Below are 21,338 nucleotides of genomic sequence, written 5' to 3'. Positions count from 1 at the left end.
CTGAAACTAGCATCCCACTCATGCAGTAGGTATGAGGGTACCAGCTCAGGGAAGGGAATCTAGGCAGAGCCCCAAAACAAAACCCATTCCAACACTCCAAACATTCACCATCAACTCTTTAGTCTCAGTTCCTTCACTATTTCATGAGGTTTATGAGAAAGTGACGATATCTTGTCATTATATCCCAACGCCTGGCACAAAGCCTGGCACTCAGTAGGCCCTCCATAAATTTCAACAGGCTGCTATACAGTTAGGAGGAATATTGCTGCAGCTTTCAAAGAGGCAAACTGCAGTTACCCAGAAAAACTGCCAGATGAAGAAAGCATCACCAAGCAAAAAGCCACACTGGAACCATAGGTGCGGTCACATGGGGAGACTCGCCCAACGTGCCCACAACCTTCCTATCACAGCAGCGTTTGCTGGGATTGCTCATCTAAGCAATCCTGCTCCTTCCGCACTTTGGGAGAGCATAGCACAATCCAAAGGAACCTTCTGATGGCTTCTCACAAGCAGGAGAAAGTGTGCTGTCACTGAGAATTAACCATAGAAAGCCTCGCCTCAGGAAATGCCCAGGCTTCTCCTCTCCACTCTGGGTTGAGTCTGAGCAGGAAGCAGACTGGCAAATGATTAGCACTGTGTTGCCCACACCTCTCCCCACGGCCTACTTTTGCAAGCAACATCCCACCTTTAAAGAAAGCTGCTATCAAATGCAGAGAGCTGCCTGTTTCTGTTGCCAAGTTGCTTACGAATGAAATACAGTACGGACGACCTCTAGAATCTGCATGCTGCTGCTACTCAGATAAAGCAAAATCCCTTTTCCCTGGAACCCCACCTACTGAGATTTATTTCCCACACTCATCAAAAATCAAGAAAGGTGGGCTGGGGGTTAGCTCAGTTGGTAGAGTGCTTGCCTAGCACGCACAAGGCCCTGGGTTCAATTCCTGGCACCACCAAAAAGAAAAATCAAGAAAGGTGGACTGGGGCTATAGTTCAGAAGCAGAGCGCTTGCCTAGCATGTGTGAGGCAGTGGGTTTGATCCTCAGCACCACATAAAAATAAATAAAATAAAGATATCATGTCCACCTAAAACAAAAAAACTAAAAAAAAAAAAAAAAAAAAAAAAAAAAAAAACAAGAAGGGTGCATGATCCCTGTGGACTTCTGAATAAGGCAGTGAGGATGGGTGCTGGGTGCAGGGAGGAAGCTGACTGGTTTCTAAACAGAAATCGGGAGATCAAAGGCATGAGGGACGGTAGAGCGCTGTGGACGGTTTCATTAGGTCCCCTAGGTGAAAATAATGATAAGTAGTGAAATTCTTGAGATAAAAGTGAGTTCGAGGCTAGAAAATGCATGTAAGTACCCCAAGTGTCTGCAAACGCTGTGTGGCTGCCATTGCACCTGTCTGGTTCCAGGTGGGTATCCCTGCTTTTTTTGGCATGATCTAGTTGGATTGTCATAGGCACACAATATAGATAACTGAGGGGTTTATCCACATGCAATTTATTGACTACAGGTTATTCTCTGTTTGTTTTCTCTACTGGGGACTGAACCCAGGGGCACTCTACTACTGAGCTCCATCTCTTGCCCTTTTAAAATTTTATTTGAGGGCTGGGGAGATAGCTCAGTTGGTAGAGTGCTTGCTTTGCAGGCACAAAGGCCCTGGGTTCAATCTCCCAGCACTGTAAAAAAAAAAAAAAAAAAAAAAGAAAGAAAGGAAAAAAAAAATTTATTTGGAGACAGGGTCTCACTAGGTTGCTGAGGCTGGCCTTGAACTTGGGATCCTCCTGCCTCAGCCTCCTGAGGCTCTGGAATTACAGGCATGAGCCATCACACCAAGCTCACAACTTGTTAATAAGGGAGAGGTGTGGGGTGGGCTGCTGGCAAAGAGAAGAACATTGGCTATGCAGATGGGCTGCCTATCCACAGATAGAAAACTATCATCCTACAAACAGATTCTAAACTGCACATGTATTTGTTTACCCACAGTTTGTTTCTTTTTAAAAAAAAAAAAAAATTGAATTAGTTGCCAATTTAAAGAATTCATCCTTGTGAATTTATACTTCACATAAATATCCAGAATTTGCACTTCTCTTGACAAATCTACCCGCATCCCCACATGGCGAGTCTGGGCGAGGCTGGAACTGGCTGCCTCAAGTCTCTGGGCTCGCCATTCATTTACACAACCTGGCTGGCCCCGTGGGTGTTTGAGGTCGAGACCTCCCCCACTACTATTAGCAAATACTATAGAGAGCCGTTTAATTTCTTTTAAATATTATGATAAAATATACATAACATAAAATTTACCACTTCAGCCAGTTTTGAGTGTGGGCAGTTCAGCAGCCCTGAGCACAACTTCACTCAGCTGTTACCTCCATCCAGCTCCAGGGACCTCTTCATCCCCCCAAAACTGAAACTCTGCTCCCATTAAACGTAATTCCCCATTTTCCCACTCTCACCAACCCTTAGCAACCAAATGCTCCGTGCATTTGACTATTCTAGCTCCCTCCTGTGAGCAGAATCATCTAGTGTGTGTCCTTTGGTGACTGGCTCATTTCACTCAGCATAATGTTCTGAGGCTCATGATTGCATGGTGTCTGGCTCCGAGAATTCCAGTGCTCACCTTATCCTTTACAGAGGCTGAGGTCCCGGGAGAGCCCTGCATTCCCATGAGCAGTTGCGAGCAGCAAGGGCCAGAACCTGAATCCCTTGCTGTTTTTGTTCAGGACACACTCCCCCACATAGAAGGACTCACTCTCTAGCAGTGTGAGGAGGGGTGACGTATTCCGTCTATCAGCAAAGCCACCCTGTCACACACGTGCCCCGGTACCCATTTGGGAGGTTCCCAGTATGAGCCTTATGAAAGGGAAGAGTCGTCCTCTCATTTCAACAGTAATGGACGCTAGTAAGCCATTCTCTTCTTAAGGCCACAAAACACCCAGTTGCAAAAAATAAATTAATTAATTAATTTAAAATGGAAAGAAACTCATCCTGCCCCTCTCTGCATATTTTGAGCTGATCCTTGAACTCCAAAGAGGATTTTAGCGATGTCTCTCTAGGAAAGGATGCCGGATTGTCATTCTCTGGTTGCCAGGAAGTGAGGAGAGATGTCCTCATCCCCATATGCAGAGCACCTAGAATAGCCTCCCTGGGCTCTCCAGTGATTGAATCATTCATTAGGCAGGGCTGTGTTTAGGTGACAGCCGCGCAGGAGCGCATTCATAGGAGCCTTGTTTCCCAGTTGGTGTCACTGGCAATCTGCAAACAGAGCCGACTACCAGGGCCTGTCCTGGCTCACCTGCTTTGCTAAGATGAAGAAGAAGCAGGACTGCGCTGTGGATCAGGTGGCAAGGAAGTGCGACTCTCTGAGGTCCTCCTGTCACTCACCCAATCTGCAGTACCCCCTTCCAACCCTTCCACAGTGTTGCTTAACACCAGCTAATGGCTTCCCTCGTTTCCTGGGGAATCTTCCTTAGAACCAAATTCCAAGTGGGTTAGACACTTTCTTATTTTAGTCTGGACATAAACTCTTGCTTCAGGAAAGAGTAAAGTATAATTTTGCTTCCAAGATCAGTCCCATTCATGTGACTCTAATCAATAAGATTTTTTTTTTTTTTTTTTGCAGTGTGACACTCCATCCCAGCACGTCACACATGCAGGGCCAGCTCTTAAATGCTGAGGCACACTCCCAGCCCCTCAACAAGAGTATTCTTTGGGAGATGGGAGTTTGGGGGATGGAAGGGAAGGAGGGGAGAAAAACAAAACAAAACAAAACAAGACAACCTCCCAAACATCAATAACCCTTTTTCTGACATGTAAGAATTACTGTCAACCACTATAGATATGAATAATGTGGTCTAGCGCTGCTCTATTTATGACTGTGGCAATGAAAATAACTTGGTTCTTAACCAATTATTTTTAAGAGGTGGTAGCACAGTGTTTCTGTGAATGTCGAAAAACAGAAATAGAGTCTTTAAGAATTTCTTCCATCTGCCAGCCTGAGTGCTGACTGGGTAGAGATGGAAACAGCCAGAGTGTGCCAGAATAGACCAGGCCCCATCGCCCCACATGGGGAGCACAAGCCAGGGGGGCCCAGCCGCGCCTGGGTGGCAGCCAATTAGCTGGATTCTGCTTCTTTATCCAGACTCTACTTCACCGTTCGGCAATCAGGTAGAGATCACCTTTACTGGGTGGCAGGTCTGACCTCAAGGCAAATAGTGGCATTTACAAGAAGGAGCACCTCCCCTACCCTGGCAGCCTGTCAGGAGGGTGAGCGCTGCACAGTGACTTGGCTGGGAATGACTTTCAAGCGGTTTGTTCATTTTAGGGACTCCTCTTCACAGGAACAAATAGAGGAGGCCAAATCTGGGGTATTGGTTTTTGTGGTTTCAAGTGTCTGTTTGGGCTGCAAAGGGCTTGAAAGGCAATGGGCTCTTTCTGGAAAGAGCAGACTTTACCTTGAAAAGAGATCCAGGGATGATTAAGATGCTGTCCTCCACCCAAGGAGCAGGACTCCCGGGAGGCAGAGTCGAGTTGTCAGAACTGGGAAAATAAAACCCCTTGATGGCTAGGAGTTTGCTCTTGACAAGAGGAGAATAAATCTCTCTACTGATTCTCTTTCTATTACTGAGACCAGTGGGGGAGAGAGCCCTGCCTTAGAATTTGATTTGGCCCAAGGTCAAGATAATTTCAATGTCAAGCCTTCTGCTGGGTCCTTGTATAGCAGAAGGTGGGATGGGGGGCAAGGCGGATGACTCTGTGGCTGGGAAAGGCACTGAAGCCAGCCCCGTTTCTGTGTACCCAGTCCCAGGTATGCTGCAGAAGCAGCAGGAAAAAGGCATAATAGGGGTTGGGGTGTAGCTGAGTGGTAGATCGCTTGCCTAGCATGCATGAGGTCCTGGGTTCCATCCCAGTACCACACACACACACACACACACACAAATAATAATTAAACACACACACACACACACACATATACATGCAGTCCACATTAGGAGCAGGAGAAAGATTGTTCTTCTGCTATTTGGGGTGAGGGAAATGCCTCTCATAGTAGGGGTACCTGCAGCATTGCGTTTGAGACTGCGCTATGCCTGAATCCTTGTGTGTCCTTGGGAGGAGATCTGTATACCCCTAGATGATTAGGAGTTTACTCTTGAAAAGAATAAGCATACTGATTCTCTTCCTATTACTGAGACCAACAGGAGAGAGATTAAAGGTGGTGCCCTTGAGGAAGGCAGACAAAACCTGAGACAGAGAAGCCAGGCTGGCAACCTCGGGCACCTAGGAAGGAAGCCCCTTGTGGATGGGGTTAGAACTTCCCTTTTGCCTGAGATTCTGGGCTTGATTTATTTAACACCTAGCGTTAAGTTTCCTTTCTCCCCATGTTTTGATTTTCTCTAAATTTTCCCTTCCAAAACGTCAGGAAAACTTGTTAACACACATAGGCTGTGTTCTTGTATTGTGGAGAATCTCAAAATCAGGTAGCAACAGAAGTGACTTTTCCTGCACTAGCTGTCTACCGAGGTCACCTGTTTCGTATTGACGAGGGACTGTGATCTTGGGACTTTGGTCAGCCACTCTTCCTGCACACGGTTTCCCCAAATTACCAGGGGAGTTGAGCCTTACGAAGACAATGAGAAACACTTGGGGTAATCACAAATATTCACACAACAGAGGGCTTGTCACCGTGCCCTCTTACCCCCTTCCCTGTTCACACTGGGCATCTGTAGCAACTCCTCCTACTGTCTCCGGGGTCCCATGTGGCTGTCTCATGTCTGCTCACAACACAGATGTCTCAGCCACCAGCCAGCATCTTCCCGTGTCTTCTCTGCGGCTCTTGCTCTCCTAGCACGGTTACAATTGGAGCCCAGTCAAAAGCACACAGGTCCAAGTGGTGGCTGAACCAATGCTGGGCTACCCACGCCTGGTGCTGCCAGGGCCCCACATGCTGTAAACTCACCTGTGCTCCCAAAGTTCCTCGGGGTGTCAGCAGACAGCTCCTTGGGTTTGCCCTCTTTACAAATCTCCCCTCTCTAGCTGTCAGGCAGGAGGCCGCGGAAATTGACGGGAAGACAACCGGGAGGCACGCAGTGTTCATTCTGGTGAGTCTCTTTCCTCAAGCGTCAGCCTCCATCAAAGTTCCAACTTTTCCTTAATATGGACCATCTTCTCCTTCCTGTGGGCCCCGAGGCCCTCCGTGATCAGAACCCTGCATCACTCTCCGCTTTCTCACGGTTCTGCACACTGCCATACGCACTTGGGAGGCTGTGTAAACACCGCTCTCCGCCTGGCAGACTTTCCTTTAGCCTCGCCCACTTTTCTCCCCCTTCTTTGGACTGAATCCTACTCATCCTTCTGGTTTAGCTATGACATCATTTTCTCTAGGAAGCTCCCATGCCTGTTGCCAGCATCCGAGATGGTTGGCCCCTGGGCAGCCTGAGCCACTATCTGAAGGATGGCAATTAACACCACCGAGTCTCCAGACTTCTCCATCCTCCCCCCGCCCCTGTGTGTTCCTGGAGGGATCTTATATTGATTTTATTTGTCGTTTTATTGCAAGTGCATAAGAGGTGCTAAATCAATTGTTGACTGTGTGTGCTTTCCGTCTTTCTTTCAAGACAAGTTTTTCTCCCTGTGGGAGTTAGTCTCCACTGAGCACCGACTCCTAATAGACTTTCTCCACTGGTCCCCTTGCCTGAATCTTGGGAACTCCAATGTAAACACCTGTTAGAGATGGGAAAGCCACGGTTTTTTCCCTATTCTCCTACAAGATGCTTCTGATACCAGATAAGTGGGTTTTCCCCTTCATATCAGACAAATCTGACATCAGAATCTCCAGTGGACACTATTGGGTGTCCTGGGATTCAATTCGATTCTGACGCTATCTACTTGGCAATGGCATCAGATCCTACAGGTTGAAGGTTCAGTACCACAATTGTACCCACTTCAGTTATCAGTCAAAAGCCCCGGGTTGGGGCTGGGGATATAGCTCTGACTGACTGGCTATAAATCTGGGTTCCCATGAACTTCTCCTTGGGTTCGATTCATTTGCTACAGTGGATCACAGAACTAAGAGAGGCATTTATTTATGTTTACTGGTTTATTAATTAAGGATGTAATAACAGATTCAGATGAAGAGTCAAATGGAAGAGATGCATAGGGCAAGGCCGATGGGAAGGGCCTGGAGCTTTCCTGCTGTCTGGGCAGACTCTCCACCTCCAGCACCTCAGGTCATGGTTCAGCTACTCACCTATCCTTGATCTATAGTAGCTCCCCAAACACTGTCCTTTCAGGTGTCTGTAGTCTTTGTTATGCAAGTATGATTGATTGCATCACTGGTCACCCTGATCTCCTTGACCTTCAGTGATCTAAGTGCTGTGGGCCAGGAAACAGCAGCAGGGACCACATAGGTATTTCTTATTATATCACAATATCAGAGCATCTGATAGGTGTCACTAGGACAAGGGTCCTGAGGAGGTCCTCCAAAATGGGAGTCAATTTCAATTCAGACCATGAAGGTCCTTGACCTGGTCTCAAAAAGATTTAAAGTGAGGCACAGATTGAATTTATTGAGAGAAAGGAAGAAGCACACTCTCTGGGAGACAGAATGGAGTACGGGCATTGGAGAGGAACACAGAGCTCCACCTTGGCTAAGCATATTTATACCTATAGGATCAATAGGACAGGGACATGTTTTTGGTTCCCCTTTGTGTTGGCAACTGGATGTGCCACCCATCACTGGGTCGGGGGTCATTTGCTGACATGTTGAAAATGACTTTGGTGAGAGGTTCTTTTCTTCTTTGTTTTTGATGCATTTTGGTTTGTTTTTGATGCTTTCTGCTTTGTGCATTTAAATAGTACTACATTGGTGTACCTGTGGATAAGGTCTAAGAATCAAGTTAATAGTGCGCTGTTTGTGATCTTTAAATCTGGACTTTTAATCCATGTGAAATTGGAATTTAAATCTGGACTTCAAATATGACTCTACTCTTGTTTTGTCTGGCATGTCTCCTTTCCTCCTCTCCTTCTTTCTTCTAACCTACCTCAAGAAGGATGGACCACAGCATTGCTTTAATATGAATAGGAATCCACTGGAATCCTGTTAAAATGCAGGTTCTGAGCTGGGAGTGGTGTGGCATCTGCAATTCCAGCTGTTTGGGAGCCTGAGGCAGGGGGATACCAAATTCGAGAGCAGCCAGGGCAACATAGTAGACCCCTATCTCAATAAAGAGGGGGTTGTGGGAATATAACTCAATGTGTACTAGCCTAGCATGTGTAAGGCCCTGGGCTTGATTTTCAGCACTGAAAAAAAAAAAAAAAAATAGAGCAGGTAGATGACTTGGTAGATGCAGGTGGTGTTAGTTGGGGGCCCATGCTTTCAATGGAAAGTCACAAAACTAGTCTTGTGCACTTTCTTTAAACTGATTCCAGGATTCCGATATGTAAGAACCAGTTGGCACTGGGAATGGTGGTGCACCCCTCTAATCCCAGCAGCTCCGGAGGCTGAGGCAGGAGGATCACAAGTTCAAAGCCAGCCTCAGGAACTTACGGAGGCCCTGAGCAACTTAGTGAGACCCTGTCTCAAAATCAAATATTAAAAGGGCTGCGGATGTGGCTCAGTGGTTAAGGGCTCCTGGGTTCAATCCCCAGTACCAAATAAATAAATAAATAAATAAATTACTATTTGTTTAAGCCAGCCTTACTGGAGTTTTATCTTCTGTAACTATAAATCAGCACATGATTTTGCTGTCGCTATTGCTGACATGAGGGTCTCATTGTTGCCCAGGATCACCTCGAACTCCTGGACTTGAGTGAGCCTCCTGCCTCGGCCCGCCAAGTTATAGGACTACAGGATGCACCACCCATTCCTAGTATACAATCTTTAAAACTTAAAATTTGTTTTCTCTCACTAGCTCATTAACATACACTATTTATAGAAGTATTTTTTAAATATGAAGAAACAGAAATAGAGGGGGGGGAAAAAAAAAAAAACTAGAGTCCCCAGTCATCAAAGCAATGCTAACATTTTGACACATTTTCTTCAGGGTTGTCAGTTGCCATAATAAGGCACAACACATTCGTGACCTTGTTTGATTATCTTTTAAAAGAGTCAGCATCTTAGGGATTTCCTTTGGGGTTGATGAAAATATTCTAAAATTTATTCTGGGGATAGTTATACAGTAAATGAGTAGACCAAAAACTGTTGAATTATACTTTAGGTGAATTGTATGATATATAAAGTATATCTCAATAAAGGTATTATTGAAAGTTTCAAACAAGCACTTCTTATATATTATGATAAACTCAGTGTTAGCATTAAAAATATGGTATCATTCATCAAAAGCACATACTTTTTATTTTATTTATTTTTTTGGTGGTGCTGGGGACCAAACCCAGGGGCTTGTGCTTGCTAGGCAAGCACTCTACCAACTGAGCTATATCCCCAGCCCAAGAGCACATACTTTTATAGATTAAATGATTCTCTAACTGTTGGATATTGGGGCAGGCACTGTGTTAGCTACCATAAAAATGGCTAGAGTACATTTGTCAGTGCCCTTGATTTCTTGTATCCAGAAGCAACTCTTCCCAGAAGCAGAAATATTATTCCAAAGTATAACATTGTTTAAGCATTTATTAAGTGCTTACTACAAGTCAGATGTGGACCCCACTAAGTACTTTTTAATTCTTCAAATCCTTTATCACCCTGCAGAGTCTATCCTATCCCTATTTTTGGAAGTAGCAACGGAAACTCTGAGAGAACAGCTAATCTTCCCTAGGTCACACAGCCAATAAAGACAGGAGCCAGGTGCCTATGCAGCTCTCTCTGCCTGGTCCTGGAGGTCATAGTCACTACAGCTTCCTCGTCGGGTCCTAATTTTTTAGATCTTCACTAAGTTTCAAAGATAAAAATGCTCTGTTGTTCTAGATTGTTTTCATGATGTTGGATCTTTCTTTGCATTTGCTAATTCAGACACAGCTGTCTTTTATTTATTTATTTTTCTTTTTTTGGTGCTGGCGAATGCTAGGCAAAGCACTCCACCACTGAGCTTCATCCCCAGCCCTCTTTTGCTAATTGGCAATTTGCTAATTTGCAGCCTAGCCTATTCTCTACAATTTGAAGACTGAATAAAATGTGATCTATGGCTCATCGCCCTAGGTAAATGTGATCTCCCCTCTTCTCTGCCATCTTGGTGCCTGCTTGGCTCTGTGCCTCACTGGGTCTTCTCACAAGGCTTTCAGGATCAAGAGATTCCTGGCCTAGAAACAAAAGATAACCATCCTATTCCCCAATGGATTTGGGCGAAAACTGATAATAAGATCAGCTACAACACATTGAAGAACCCAAGTGGAATTGCCCAAGATGGCACATACGTTCATACTGAACCCAACTCACAACCATTTCACTGTGTCAAGCTGCAAACGTCACCCTTTTTTGGATAACTGGATATGTTTTATTGGGATGCACTGGTAGGTTGACTCATTCATAAAAATGTGTGAACTTTTGTTTGGGAAAAAAAAGAAAGAAAGAAAAAGAAGAAAGGTCCATCAGTGTTTCCTTTTCAAAAGTCTACTCTTAAAGCTCACTGAAATCCCAGTGACGCAGGAGGCAGGCAGATCACCATCGAGGCCAGCCTCAGGAACTGAGAGAGACCCTGTCTCAAAAATTAAACAAAGGAAAAAAAAAAAAAAGGGTTGGAGCTGTAGCTCAGTGGTAAAGGACGTCTGGGTTCATTCCCAGTACTGCTTAAAGAGAGAGAGAAGTCTGCTTGCTCGTGTGTGGAAGCACCTTTAATGATGGCTTACGTGATTGGGGGATTTCCTAAATCTCATGATCTTAACACACAGCTGCCTGGTTCTCCCTCTTGTTCTTTTCACCTGACTGAGCCCAGGCACAGATCTGCCAGCCGGCAAGGGAAGGCTGCCTGGCCAGGGCCATGGTGGCCCCTTTGAAGGGCTTGCTGAGGGCAATATTTAAGCACTAGCGCGTTGCTTTGCTTCTAAAGTACTTATCTAAAGAGTGGTTCCTTCTCCACAGTTATGTAGACAAATAGAACAATGAGCAGAATGCCGAGAACAGCAAGCTTAAAGCCCGCGGGGAAACCGTACTCATCATCGCTCTGGTTCAGCGCCGAGCAGAGACAATCCTCCTCGGTGCTGGGCCTGTAGTTGACCCTGGCCTTTGGTGCTCTTGCAGCACTCCTGTGAAAACATTAGTGGCTGTTAGGATCATGCGCAGCTGCTACAGAGAGCCTTCCTCAAACAAGCGTGTGGACCTTGAGGTTCGAGTGAGCAACCACAAAGGGACTTCCTGGATCTCATTAAAACCTAGGCTACCTGGCGTGGTGGCGCACACCTGTAACCCCAGTGGATCGGGAGGCTGAGGCAGGAGGATCACGAGTTCAAAGCCAGCCTCGGCAACTTAGCAAGGCCCTAAGCAACTCAGTGAGGCCCTGTCTCTAAATAAAATAGAAAAAAGGGCTGGGGATGTGGCTCAGTGGTTGAGTGCCCCTGAATTCAATCCCTAGTACAAACAAAACAAAACAAAACCCCAAAACAATAACAACAACAACAACAACAACAACAAAAAGCTATGCTAATTTTCAACAAGTGAGATTAGCAGATGTCAGGACAACCCTACAGAACATATATTTACCGTGGTTACTCCTAGGTGTAGAATTTCTCAGTGCTGGCACACAAGGCCTGATTCATGGACCTGACAGACCCCCAGGTCCCCACAAGAGAACTGCATGAGTGGATGGGGGACATGGTACATAGGTCCTTTTTGTCCGCTTTTCATAGGTATGACCTGCTTTTTAGGGTGAACACGGGAAATTCTTTTCCATCTGCTTTTTTAAGGCCTGCATTTAGGGCTGGGAGTGTGGCTCAGTGGCAGAGTGCCTGGCTCCAGGTTCCACCCATGGCACTGCAACCAAGGAATAAACACACAAAAGCTGCTCTTAAGGAAGCCAGAGGATACAGTACTGTCTGAATTTTTTTAGGGCGAGTCTTTTATTTTTCCACTCCTCTAATTCTAAATGACCTGCTACAGTTTATTCAGAAGTTAGGGAACTTTCTAAAAAGTTTTCACTTCTTTTTTCCCCCTTTTTTCTCTTGTGTGGGGGATCAAACCCAGAGCCTTGTGATCTACCAAGGAGCCACGACCCCAGCCCCCATCTTAACTTCCAAGTAAAATGACCTGGTTGAGCTTTTATTTTAAGTACAAGCTTCTCCACCTCCCAAGCCCCACTTTGCCCATCTTCCAGGATATAAACAGGAAGAAATGTTTTCACATGACTGCAAACCAGGAAGCTTGGATTCTGGTCTCAGTTCATTGAGACTTCTGGCGTGCCCCCTTGACCTCCCTTGCCCTGTTTGCTTATCTCTAAATAGGAACCACACTAATGACTACAAGAGACCCATTGGCTTTGAAATTATGCAGTATTAGAAATCTTCCTCCACACTGGGCACAGTGGCACATATCTGTAATCCTGGTGGCTCGAGAGGCTGAAGCAGGAGGATCGTGAGTTCAAAGCCAGCCCCAGCAATTTAGTGAGGCCCTAAACCACTCAGTGAGATCCTGTCTCTAAATAAAATACAAAATAGGGCTGGGGATGTAGCTCAGTGGTTGAGTGCTCCTGAGTTCCATCCCTGGTACCAACCCCCCTAAAAAAAGAAATCTTCCTCTTTTCTTAACAGATTTTTTTTTTCAAGCTCAAACCCTTCACAGAAATATGAATAATTACTTCCCCCACCCCAGAGGTTATGGAACTACAATATCATCAATTTTCTCTGCTCTGAAATAACATCAACAAAAAAGGTGTTACCTTGTTCCCTTGGAACGTTTCTGACCCCCATAGTAGATGTCTCCGGCTTTTGTTTTAGTGGAGGTAGTCTTTGGTCTCTGAAAACCAGAAAGAAAGTGTCAACAGGAATTTGTTTCCAATGTCTGTCTTTGTTGTTAATTTTTTCAATAAAGTACAAAGAATAAGCCCTTTGGCTCCTCCCTGTGAAATTGAGTTGTGAGGATTTAAGTCACTTAATACGCGTGCAAGGTGATCAAAACATCTAGCACAGAGCAAGCATTTAATACATTAATAATGATGGTTAGGAGAGTGAAAATGATCAACTTCATGTTGCTAATTGTCTTCACATTCTTTTCTTCTCTTCCTCCTCCTCCTCCTCCTCCTCCTTCTCCTCTTCTTCTCTTTGCAGTGCTGGGAATTGAACTCTACTTTCCCTCAACTGTCCATTCATATTTAAGAATCAGACTATATCATCCTCAAAAGTCTGCAGTGTCCCTGTCAGGGGCTCTTGGAATGTGAAACTGATGTGTCAATGATGTTGCTAACCACCCTTCACTCAGCACCAGGCCCCATTCACCCACTAACTCACTGAGGTCTGTTAGATCTCCCTACCTTTTCTGATAGGCACTAACATTACTCCATTTTGGAGATGAATCTGAGGCACAGAAAGGTCAGGAAATTAACGTGAGCTCACACAGTATTATCAGTGAAGAGCTATGTGCTTGAGACATTACACCAGACTCCTTGGTACTTTCAATTTCTAAAACTAATTTCCCTTTTGCAGGAAATCTTTATTCCTCTCATCTATAAAGATCATACCTGTTTTTTATGTCTTCAGCCCTAATATACATATTTCGTTTTGTACTTAACCTGAAGTTTTGTTTATTCATTCTGCAAACATTTGTTGTGTTTTGCTGAGTGCCTAGCCTATGCCAGCTAAAGATTTCAGATGGGGCCACCACACTACCCTTCCCTTGAACAGTTCATCATAGTGTGTCAGTGTGTGACTACTTTGTAAGGATTCTGCACTGGCTTCCCTCTTTCCTGATTAGACCTTCATCTGCTGGACCTCACAGAGCTATCTTCCATTTCTCTCTCTCCCTCCCTCCTTCTCTCTTCTTCCCTCCCTCTCTCTCTCTCTCTTCCTTTTTTGATACCAGGGATTGAACCCAGAGGCACTTGACCACTAAGCCACATCCCCAACACTTTTTACTTTTTATTTTGAAACAGGAGCTCACTAAGTTGTGACGCTGGCCTTGAACTTGCAATCCTCCTGCCTCAACCTCCTGAGTTGCTGGGATTATAGGCACAGGCCACCGTGCCCAGCTGCTCTGCTCCTTCTTAAAGATATTTCAGCAGTGTTTTCATGAGGCCTAAGCAGGGCCCCCACATGTGGTGGGAAGCTCTGCAGGATGCAAGAACACCATGTCCACAGGAGCCCCATTCCCAGCATGGACCATGTAGATTTCCAGCCTATTCTAACCATCTCCCTGAAGACAGAAGGAAAGTCTCTCCAGAAGAGGGACTCAAAAATGTTGCCACAGTCAGATGCCATGATACACACTTATAATCCCAGCCGCTTGTGAGGCTGAGGCAGGAGGATCGCAAGTTCAAGGCCAGCCTCAGCAACTTAGGGAGGCCCTAAGCAACTCAGCAAGACCCTGTCTCTAAGTAAAAAATAAAAAAGTGCTGGGGATGTGGCTCCGTGGTTGTGAAGAAGACCAGGTCCTCCACCCAAAAGACCCTTGCCTAATTAAGCTTCTCCTCTTGTCAGGTCAGCAGGATGTCTGCAGAGGTGATGGTGATTGATAGCTTCCTCTTTCTTGTAAATGCCAGGTTTGCACACAAAAGGTGCAACAGAATTAGTCTGCAAGCTTGTTGTACAAAAAGATATTATCTCTGTTCTCTTGGTAAAAACTTGTGAAAACTGTGTTTGGTTTAGGGCATGGAAAGAGAGCACTTGTCATGTGAAACTCCAAGCCCCCACCACCACCTCCCGCCAACTGGGTTCAAAGTTCAAAGAATTTCCAAAATCTTTGTTCTGAGGAAGAATTCTTAGGTGAGAGCCAACTCTGATCCCTGCAGTCAATAAATCTGCTTCCTCAGGTGTCAGCCTCTTCTGTCCTACTTCATTTGAGAGCCCCTAGGTTCAATCCCCAGCACCAATCAATCATCAATCAATCAATCAATCAAAATAATACAATATAAAAAGGGCTGGGGATGTGGTTCAGTGGTGAAGCACCCTTGAATTCAATCCCCAGTACTGGAAAAAGAAAATGTTCCCATGCAAGAGCCAAGTGGGGGTAGCAGTGGCCTATTCACCATGAATTATTTCAAACTATTTTCAAGGATGTTGGAAAATCTTTTGTTAAGCAAAATTTTTTTTTTCCTTTTTAAAAACTATTTACAGAAAAATTTAAACATGCACAAAAGTAGACAATAGTGTAATGAACCTCCACGGGCCCATGACATACAACTTCTTTTGAATTCTCTCAAATTTAAAAATAGATATGGTAAATAAAGCATTTGAAGTAGAAGCCTATTGCAAAATCAAATTATAGGATTTCACAGCTCTTAGGCAATCAAATACTCCCCTCCCTCCCTTTTCTTTCCTCCTGCCCTAAGGAGGTTTTGTTCTTTTATCATCTCTTCCTCCTCCTCCTTCTCCTCCTCCTCCTCCTCCTTCTTTTACTCTCTCTCTCTCTCTCTCTCTAAGGCCTATTATCCCAGCAATTCAGGAGTCTGAGGCAAGAGGATCACAAATTCAAGGCCAGCCTCCACAACTCAGTGAGATCCTGTGTCAAAATAAAAAATTAAAAGGACTGGGGATGTAGCTTAGTGGTATAATACCTCTGGGGTTAACCCCAGTACTTACTAAATAAATAAACAAATAAACAAATAAATAAATAAAGTATTATGAAGATTGTATACAGAAAAAGGTTATCAATTAATGTTAAACAGTCAATAGAATATAAAATTGTATGTACACAGTGATGTCAACTGCATGTATTTTGGATATGAATACGAAAAAGAACTAGAGAGAAAGAGAAAAACATGAAACCAGTTTTTATATCAAGTGGTGCGTTTGTAACTGATTTATATTTCATCTTTAAAAATTTCTTTAATGCCGTTATAATATGATTTTCACTATAAACAACATTTGCAATGGAACTAAAAAATATTGGTGTTCATTACAGCAACGGCTTAGTGAGGGTAAATGGCACCCAGGGGACACATAATATCTTTGCTCCTTTCTCCCTGTGCCCAGAGCTAGAATCTGCAAAGGCTGCTGGTTTTGCCAGGCATCCAGAGCCCAGAGCTGGGGAATTGAGGCCTCGTCTGCTTCTCCAGCCTCTTCACTGCATCCCTGGCATGTGAGTCAGAAAATTCTACCAACCTGCACTTCCAGGACCTGAAGCGTATTACTGGCCACAGCTGCAGTTTTAAGTGTAGAAAGTCGGAGACCCACCAGTATAATAAATCAAGAGAGACTCTGTAACACTTAATACGGCACTTCCTGTGCGTCAGACACTGTTCCAAGCACTTCACATATAACAACGCATTTAATTTTCAAAATCACAGTGGGAGGAAGGTGCTTCTCTTGTTCCTGTTCCCCAAAGAGGAAACTGAGGCACAGGGCATTTAAGCAGCTTCCCCAGGTCATGCCACCAGTGAGGAGGTAGAGCCAGGAGCCAACTCAGCCTGTGCACCCCAAAGTCACTGGTCATGATCTCACATTGCCCTGCAGTACCACAGTGCTGCTTTACTAGAAGAAATTAGGCACATCGTGTTGTGAATGTCTATTATCTTCAGCCACGGATCTCAATTCATTTAATCTTTCTAACAACCCTGGCAGGAAATCATCATAGTCACCATTTTATAGAAGAAGAAATGGAGGCTTGATGAGCTAAATCACGTGTCCTAGGGAACACAGTTAATAAAAGGCATAATTACATTTTAAATCTAGATATTCTGACTCTAAAGCCTTTAAATATATATCTACACACACGTATATATGTAATTTCTACCGGAATACTCATCATTGAAAACATGTCAAGACATATCTCTCAAAACTGTTTCTATTAGTTAATAATCAAATTATTAATCTCCTGTGAAAATAACATTTGTAGCCATTAGTTCTATTCTTAAATATTAAAAAGGGGGAATGCTGGAGTTGTAGCTCAGTGGTAGAGTGACACTCATGAGCCACTGGGTTCAATACTCTGTATCACATAAAAATAAGTAAATAAAATAAAGGTACTGTGTCCATCTACAACTAAAAAAAAATTTAAAAAAACCCACCTGGGTGCAGTGGCTTACACCAGAAATTTTAGTGATTCAGGAGGCTGAGGCAGAAGGATCACAAGTTCAAGGCCAACCTGGGCAATTTAACGAGACCCACATTTTTTTTTTTTTTTTTTTTTTTTTTTGCGGTACTGGGGATTGAACCCAGGGCCTTGTGCTTGTGAGGCAGGCACTCTACCAACTGAGCTATGTCCCCAGCCCAATTTTAATGAGACACTATCTCAAAATAAAAATTAAAGGGTTTGGGGATTTAACTCAGGGGCAAAACACTTTGGGATTCAATTCTGGGTACCAAAAAAAAAAAGATCTTTTCATAAGATTTTTTCCAGGTGGACTATTTTGTATGAATTTTGGCTTCCTTCATATATCATATTGAATCTGAAAGTGAATTGCATAAGAAGTATCGTCTTATATAATATTATATTGTGCTATGCTATATTTAGCTAAAAATGCTGGGCTAATATTCAGACACAGAACAATAATTATTCTGTATTCTCATTTAATCATTATGCATAAAAAATTATATTTTGTTATTGAAAAATCATCTCCCTCGACTAAAGCCATTATTAACTGTTCACGGTTTGTTAGCATTGCCACAAGATGTGTAATTGCCAATGCTGACCTAAAACTGGTCAAAACGTCATGAGATGACATGTGCAGTTAAGAAACCTCAAGAAAGGGAGCTGAGTGCCACCTCCTGCCCTCCCTTCAGCTTCTTTTCTAAGACTTCTTAGCCTTGGACTTGGGGGAGTCAGGGAACCCTGGGTGTGGGCATGGCATTTTCTTGAACCAAAACATGATATATTTTACACTCTAAGTAATTAATGAATTTTGGAAAAAAAAAAAAAAGGCTATATGTAGACTCAGATGTTTTTACAAATGATGTAGCAAACTGGCTGTTATGATCTGCTAGTAGGTAGAAAAAATCCTTTTGATTTAGAGCTCTTTAAAATTAAGTTAACCCTGAATCTTTTATTGATTAAAATGAGTTAAGTTAATAAAAGATCTTATAATAATACCAGTTCTTCATTGTTTTTACCTCGATCTTGATTTAATAAAGTTTTCATTTAAAATATTGTGTTCTTTTAACCTGAGTAATGATTTTGAATTAATTAAAAAGCTTTTAAAATAATCTGCTCCACATTAACAAAAGAAATGTTAACAACCATATGATCATCTCCATTCCTACTTTAAAACAAAAAATCTAGTAAACCAGAAATAGGAATTTCCTTAAATTGATAAAAGATGTTTTCTAAAATCTATACCTGGCTGGGGATATAGCTCAGTTGGTAGAGTGCTTGCCTCGCATGCACAAGGCCTTTGGTTCAATCTCCAGCACCATAAATAAAACAAAAAAAAATACAATCTATACCAAAAATGATACGCAAAGGTGAAATGTTAAAAATATTTCCCTTAGGGCTGGGGATATAGCTCAGTTGGTAGAGTGCTTGCCTTGCAAGCACAAGGCCCTGGGTTCAATCCCCAGCACCGCAAAAAAAAAAAAAAAAAAAATTCCCTTAAAATCAGGACAAAGGAAAGAATGCCCACTATTGTTTATTGTTACTCTTATCCAATATGGTACTGAACAAGTCTTAGCCATTACAACAGAAGAAAAAGAAATTAAAGGTGAACAAACCAGATTACAAAAACATCTACAGGAAAATTGCAATGAGCTTATTGTTATAAGATCAATATGCAAAATTCAATATCATTTCTTTATACCAGCAACAATTTAAAATGTAATTTAAAAAGATACTATTCCTAACAGCAACAAAAATTAAAAGCCAATCTAGGCGTGAGGACCTGGGTTTGAGCTCCAGTATCACAAACAACAACAAAACCAACCCAGTAATAAAGCTAACAAAAGATAAGCAATGACAATTATTCAAAAAGTTACAGAATTTTACCAAGGAACATTAAAGAAAATTGCATAAATGTAAATATGCTAAAATACGCACATATTCGAAATTTTTAAATTTTCCATGTATATATGGAAAGTTGATCTAAGACAGGAGCTAACACTGCAGTTGCACTGGGACCAAAATCACTAGGATGTAGTTCTCCACCTTCTGTGAAGGTTAGCCAAAGTCCCTGGATGCCACACATAAAACAAATGTAAGAAGTCACTGAAAGGTGGGGAGAAGACAGATTAGGGACCTCACCCAAGGAACATTTAGGTGATGAGGTCCCTGGGTTTTGTTTCTACTTTGCACATCCCAGACTGGGTGGTGGAGGAGTCATTAACCTTGAAACGCCAATGGATGCAGCCCCCCCCCGCCCCCCCCCCCGCAAAAAAAGCAAGAGGATGAGGAAAGGGGCAGCCTGGTAAGACAGAAAACTTTTGGATATTGACTGCCCTGCTCCAGCCAAGCAGCCCACCTCCCCCACCAGCCATGGACAGTGGGAAGCTGGGGCTTCCATCCAATGTACTGGACCCCCTGCTCACCATTGGCATGATGTCAGCCAAGGTCACATGCTCCCAGTCACCCAGCAATAAGGAGGTACTCCCCACGCACATCTGCAAAGGGATCCCCTTGGGAACTTGGACTTATTCCCCCATTTGATGGCCAAGAGGCAGTGCCTGCTTCTCCCTCCCAGAGGAGGTCTTCTAAAGCAGAAGACCTAAAACAGAGTCACAGTCTCAAAACTGGAGTAAGAAGAGACCAGACAGACACATCAAGATGACACCAACATGGAGTTGTCTCCAGGATTTTAAAAAAAGCTACCATAACACTTCAGTGAGCAATATGATCATGTCTGAAGCAAATGAAAAAACAAACAAAAAACTTTCTTCAGAGGAGAATATTTAAAGAGGAACCAAGTGTAAATTTTAGAAACATAAACAGTCTAACAGCCAAAAAGTTAAAAACTCAGTAAATGAACTCAACAGTAGATTGGAGAATTCAGAGGAAAGAATCAATGAATTTGAAGACAAAACAATATAAATAACCCAGAATGAACAACAGAGAATAGACGGGGGAAAAAAAATTAACAAGGTCTCAGAGTCTTATGGGGCCATAATAAGAGACCTAATAGGGTCATCAGAATCCCCGAAGGAGAAAAGAATGAGATGGGGCTGGAGAGACTATCTGAAAAAATAAAGGCTGATAATGTCCTAAAGTTGGCAAAAGACATAAATCTACAGTCCAAGAAGCTGGGTGAATCCCAAATGAGATAAACCTAAAGAAATCCAGGCAAAGGCATAACATAGTCAAACTTTTGAAAACTTTGGTGTCTCAAAAGGTATCAGCCAGGTACTGTGGCTCAGCAGCTTGAGGCAGGTGGATCTCCAATTCAAAGCCAACCTCAGAAACTTAGCAAGGCCCTAAGTAACTCAGAGAGACCCTATCTTTAAATAAAATATATTAAAAGGGCTGGGGATATGGCTCAGTGGTTAAGTGCCCCTGGGTTCAATCCCTAGTACCAAAAAAAAAAAAAAAAAAAAAAAAAAAAGCCATTATCAAGCAAGTAAAAAGACAATATACAGAATAGGAAAAAGTATTTGTAAATCAAATTATGACAAGGGTTCTAATATTCAGAATACATACAGAGCTCTTAAATCAACAACAAAAAGACAAACAACCCAGTCTAAAAGCAGGCAAAGAACTTGAAAAGACATTTCTCCAAAGCACATATGCAAATGGACAATAAACACATGAAAAAATAGATATTCAATATCTTTAGTCAGAGAGAAATGCAAATCAAAACCATAATGAGTTGGGCGGGGTGGTACACACGTAATCCCAGTACCAGCGGGTCAGGAAGATCGAAGGTTCAAAATTGGTAAGGATATAAGCAGCCTAGTAAGACCTTGTCTCAAAACAATAAGAAAGACTGGGGATGTGGCTCATTGGTTAAGTGCTCCTGGGTTCAATCCTGGTACAGAGACACCCCTTTAGCCCATTAGGATGGCTATGAAAGAAGAAAAAGAGGAGGGGGGAGAGGAGGAGGAGGAGGAGGAGGAGGAGGAGGAGGAGGAGATCTGTAATCCTATTGACTCGGAGTCTGAGGCAGGAGGATCACAAGTTCAAAGCCAGCCTTGGCAACTTAGCAAGGCCCTAAGCAACTCGTTGAGATTCTGTCTCTAAATAAGATACAAAAAGGACTGGGGATGTGGCCCTGTGGTTAAGTGCCCCTGTTTCAATGTCTGGTATGAAGAAGGAGAAGGAGAAGGAGGAGGAGGAGGAGGAGGAAGAGGAGGAGAAAGAGAAAGAGAAAGAGAAAGAAGGAAGAA

At 43.3% G+C, this 21,338-nt stretch overlaps 2 protein-coding genes across 2 annotated transcripts in view; both read right to left on the bottom strand.

Moving 5' to 3' along the window:
* The window catches only part of KLHDC8A (kelch domain containing 8A), a 37,029-nt gene extending 30,054 nt beyond the window's left edge, over positions 1-6,975 (bottom strand). Inside the window, exon 1 of the mRNA XM_079107537.1 lies at positions 5,956-6,975. The gene's annotated coding sequence lies outside the window, so the exon portion shown is untranslated. The remainder of the gene's footprint in view (positions 1-5,955) is intronic.
* Positions 6,976-9,448: 2,473 nt separating this feature from the next.
* Positions 9,449-21,338, bottom strand: part of LEMD1 (LEM domain containing 1) — a 59,598-nt gene continuing 47,708 nt past the window's right edge. Inside the window, exons 6-7 of the mRNA XM_079107459.1 lie at positions 12,821-12,897; positions 9,449-11,195 (exon numbers count right to left, since the gene is read on the bottom strand). Coding sequence (XP_078963585.1) covers positions 11,003-11,195; positions 12,821-12,897 — 270 coding nt within the window. The 3' untranslated portion in view covers positions 9,449-11,002. The remainder of the gene's footprint in view (positions 11,196-12,820; positions 12,898-21,338) is intronic.

Source organism: Sciurus vulgaris (assembly GCF_902686455.1).
Source record: "Sciurus vulgaris genome assembly, chromosome: 12".
Lineage (NCBI taxonomy): Eukaryota > Metazoa > Chordata > Mammalia > Rodentia > Sciuridae > Sciurus > Sciurus vulgaris.
This window is presented reverse-complemented; position numbering and strand designations above follow the sequence as displayed.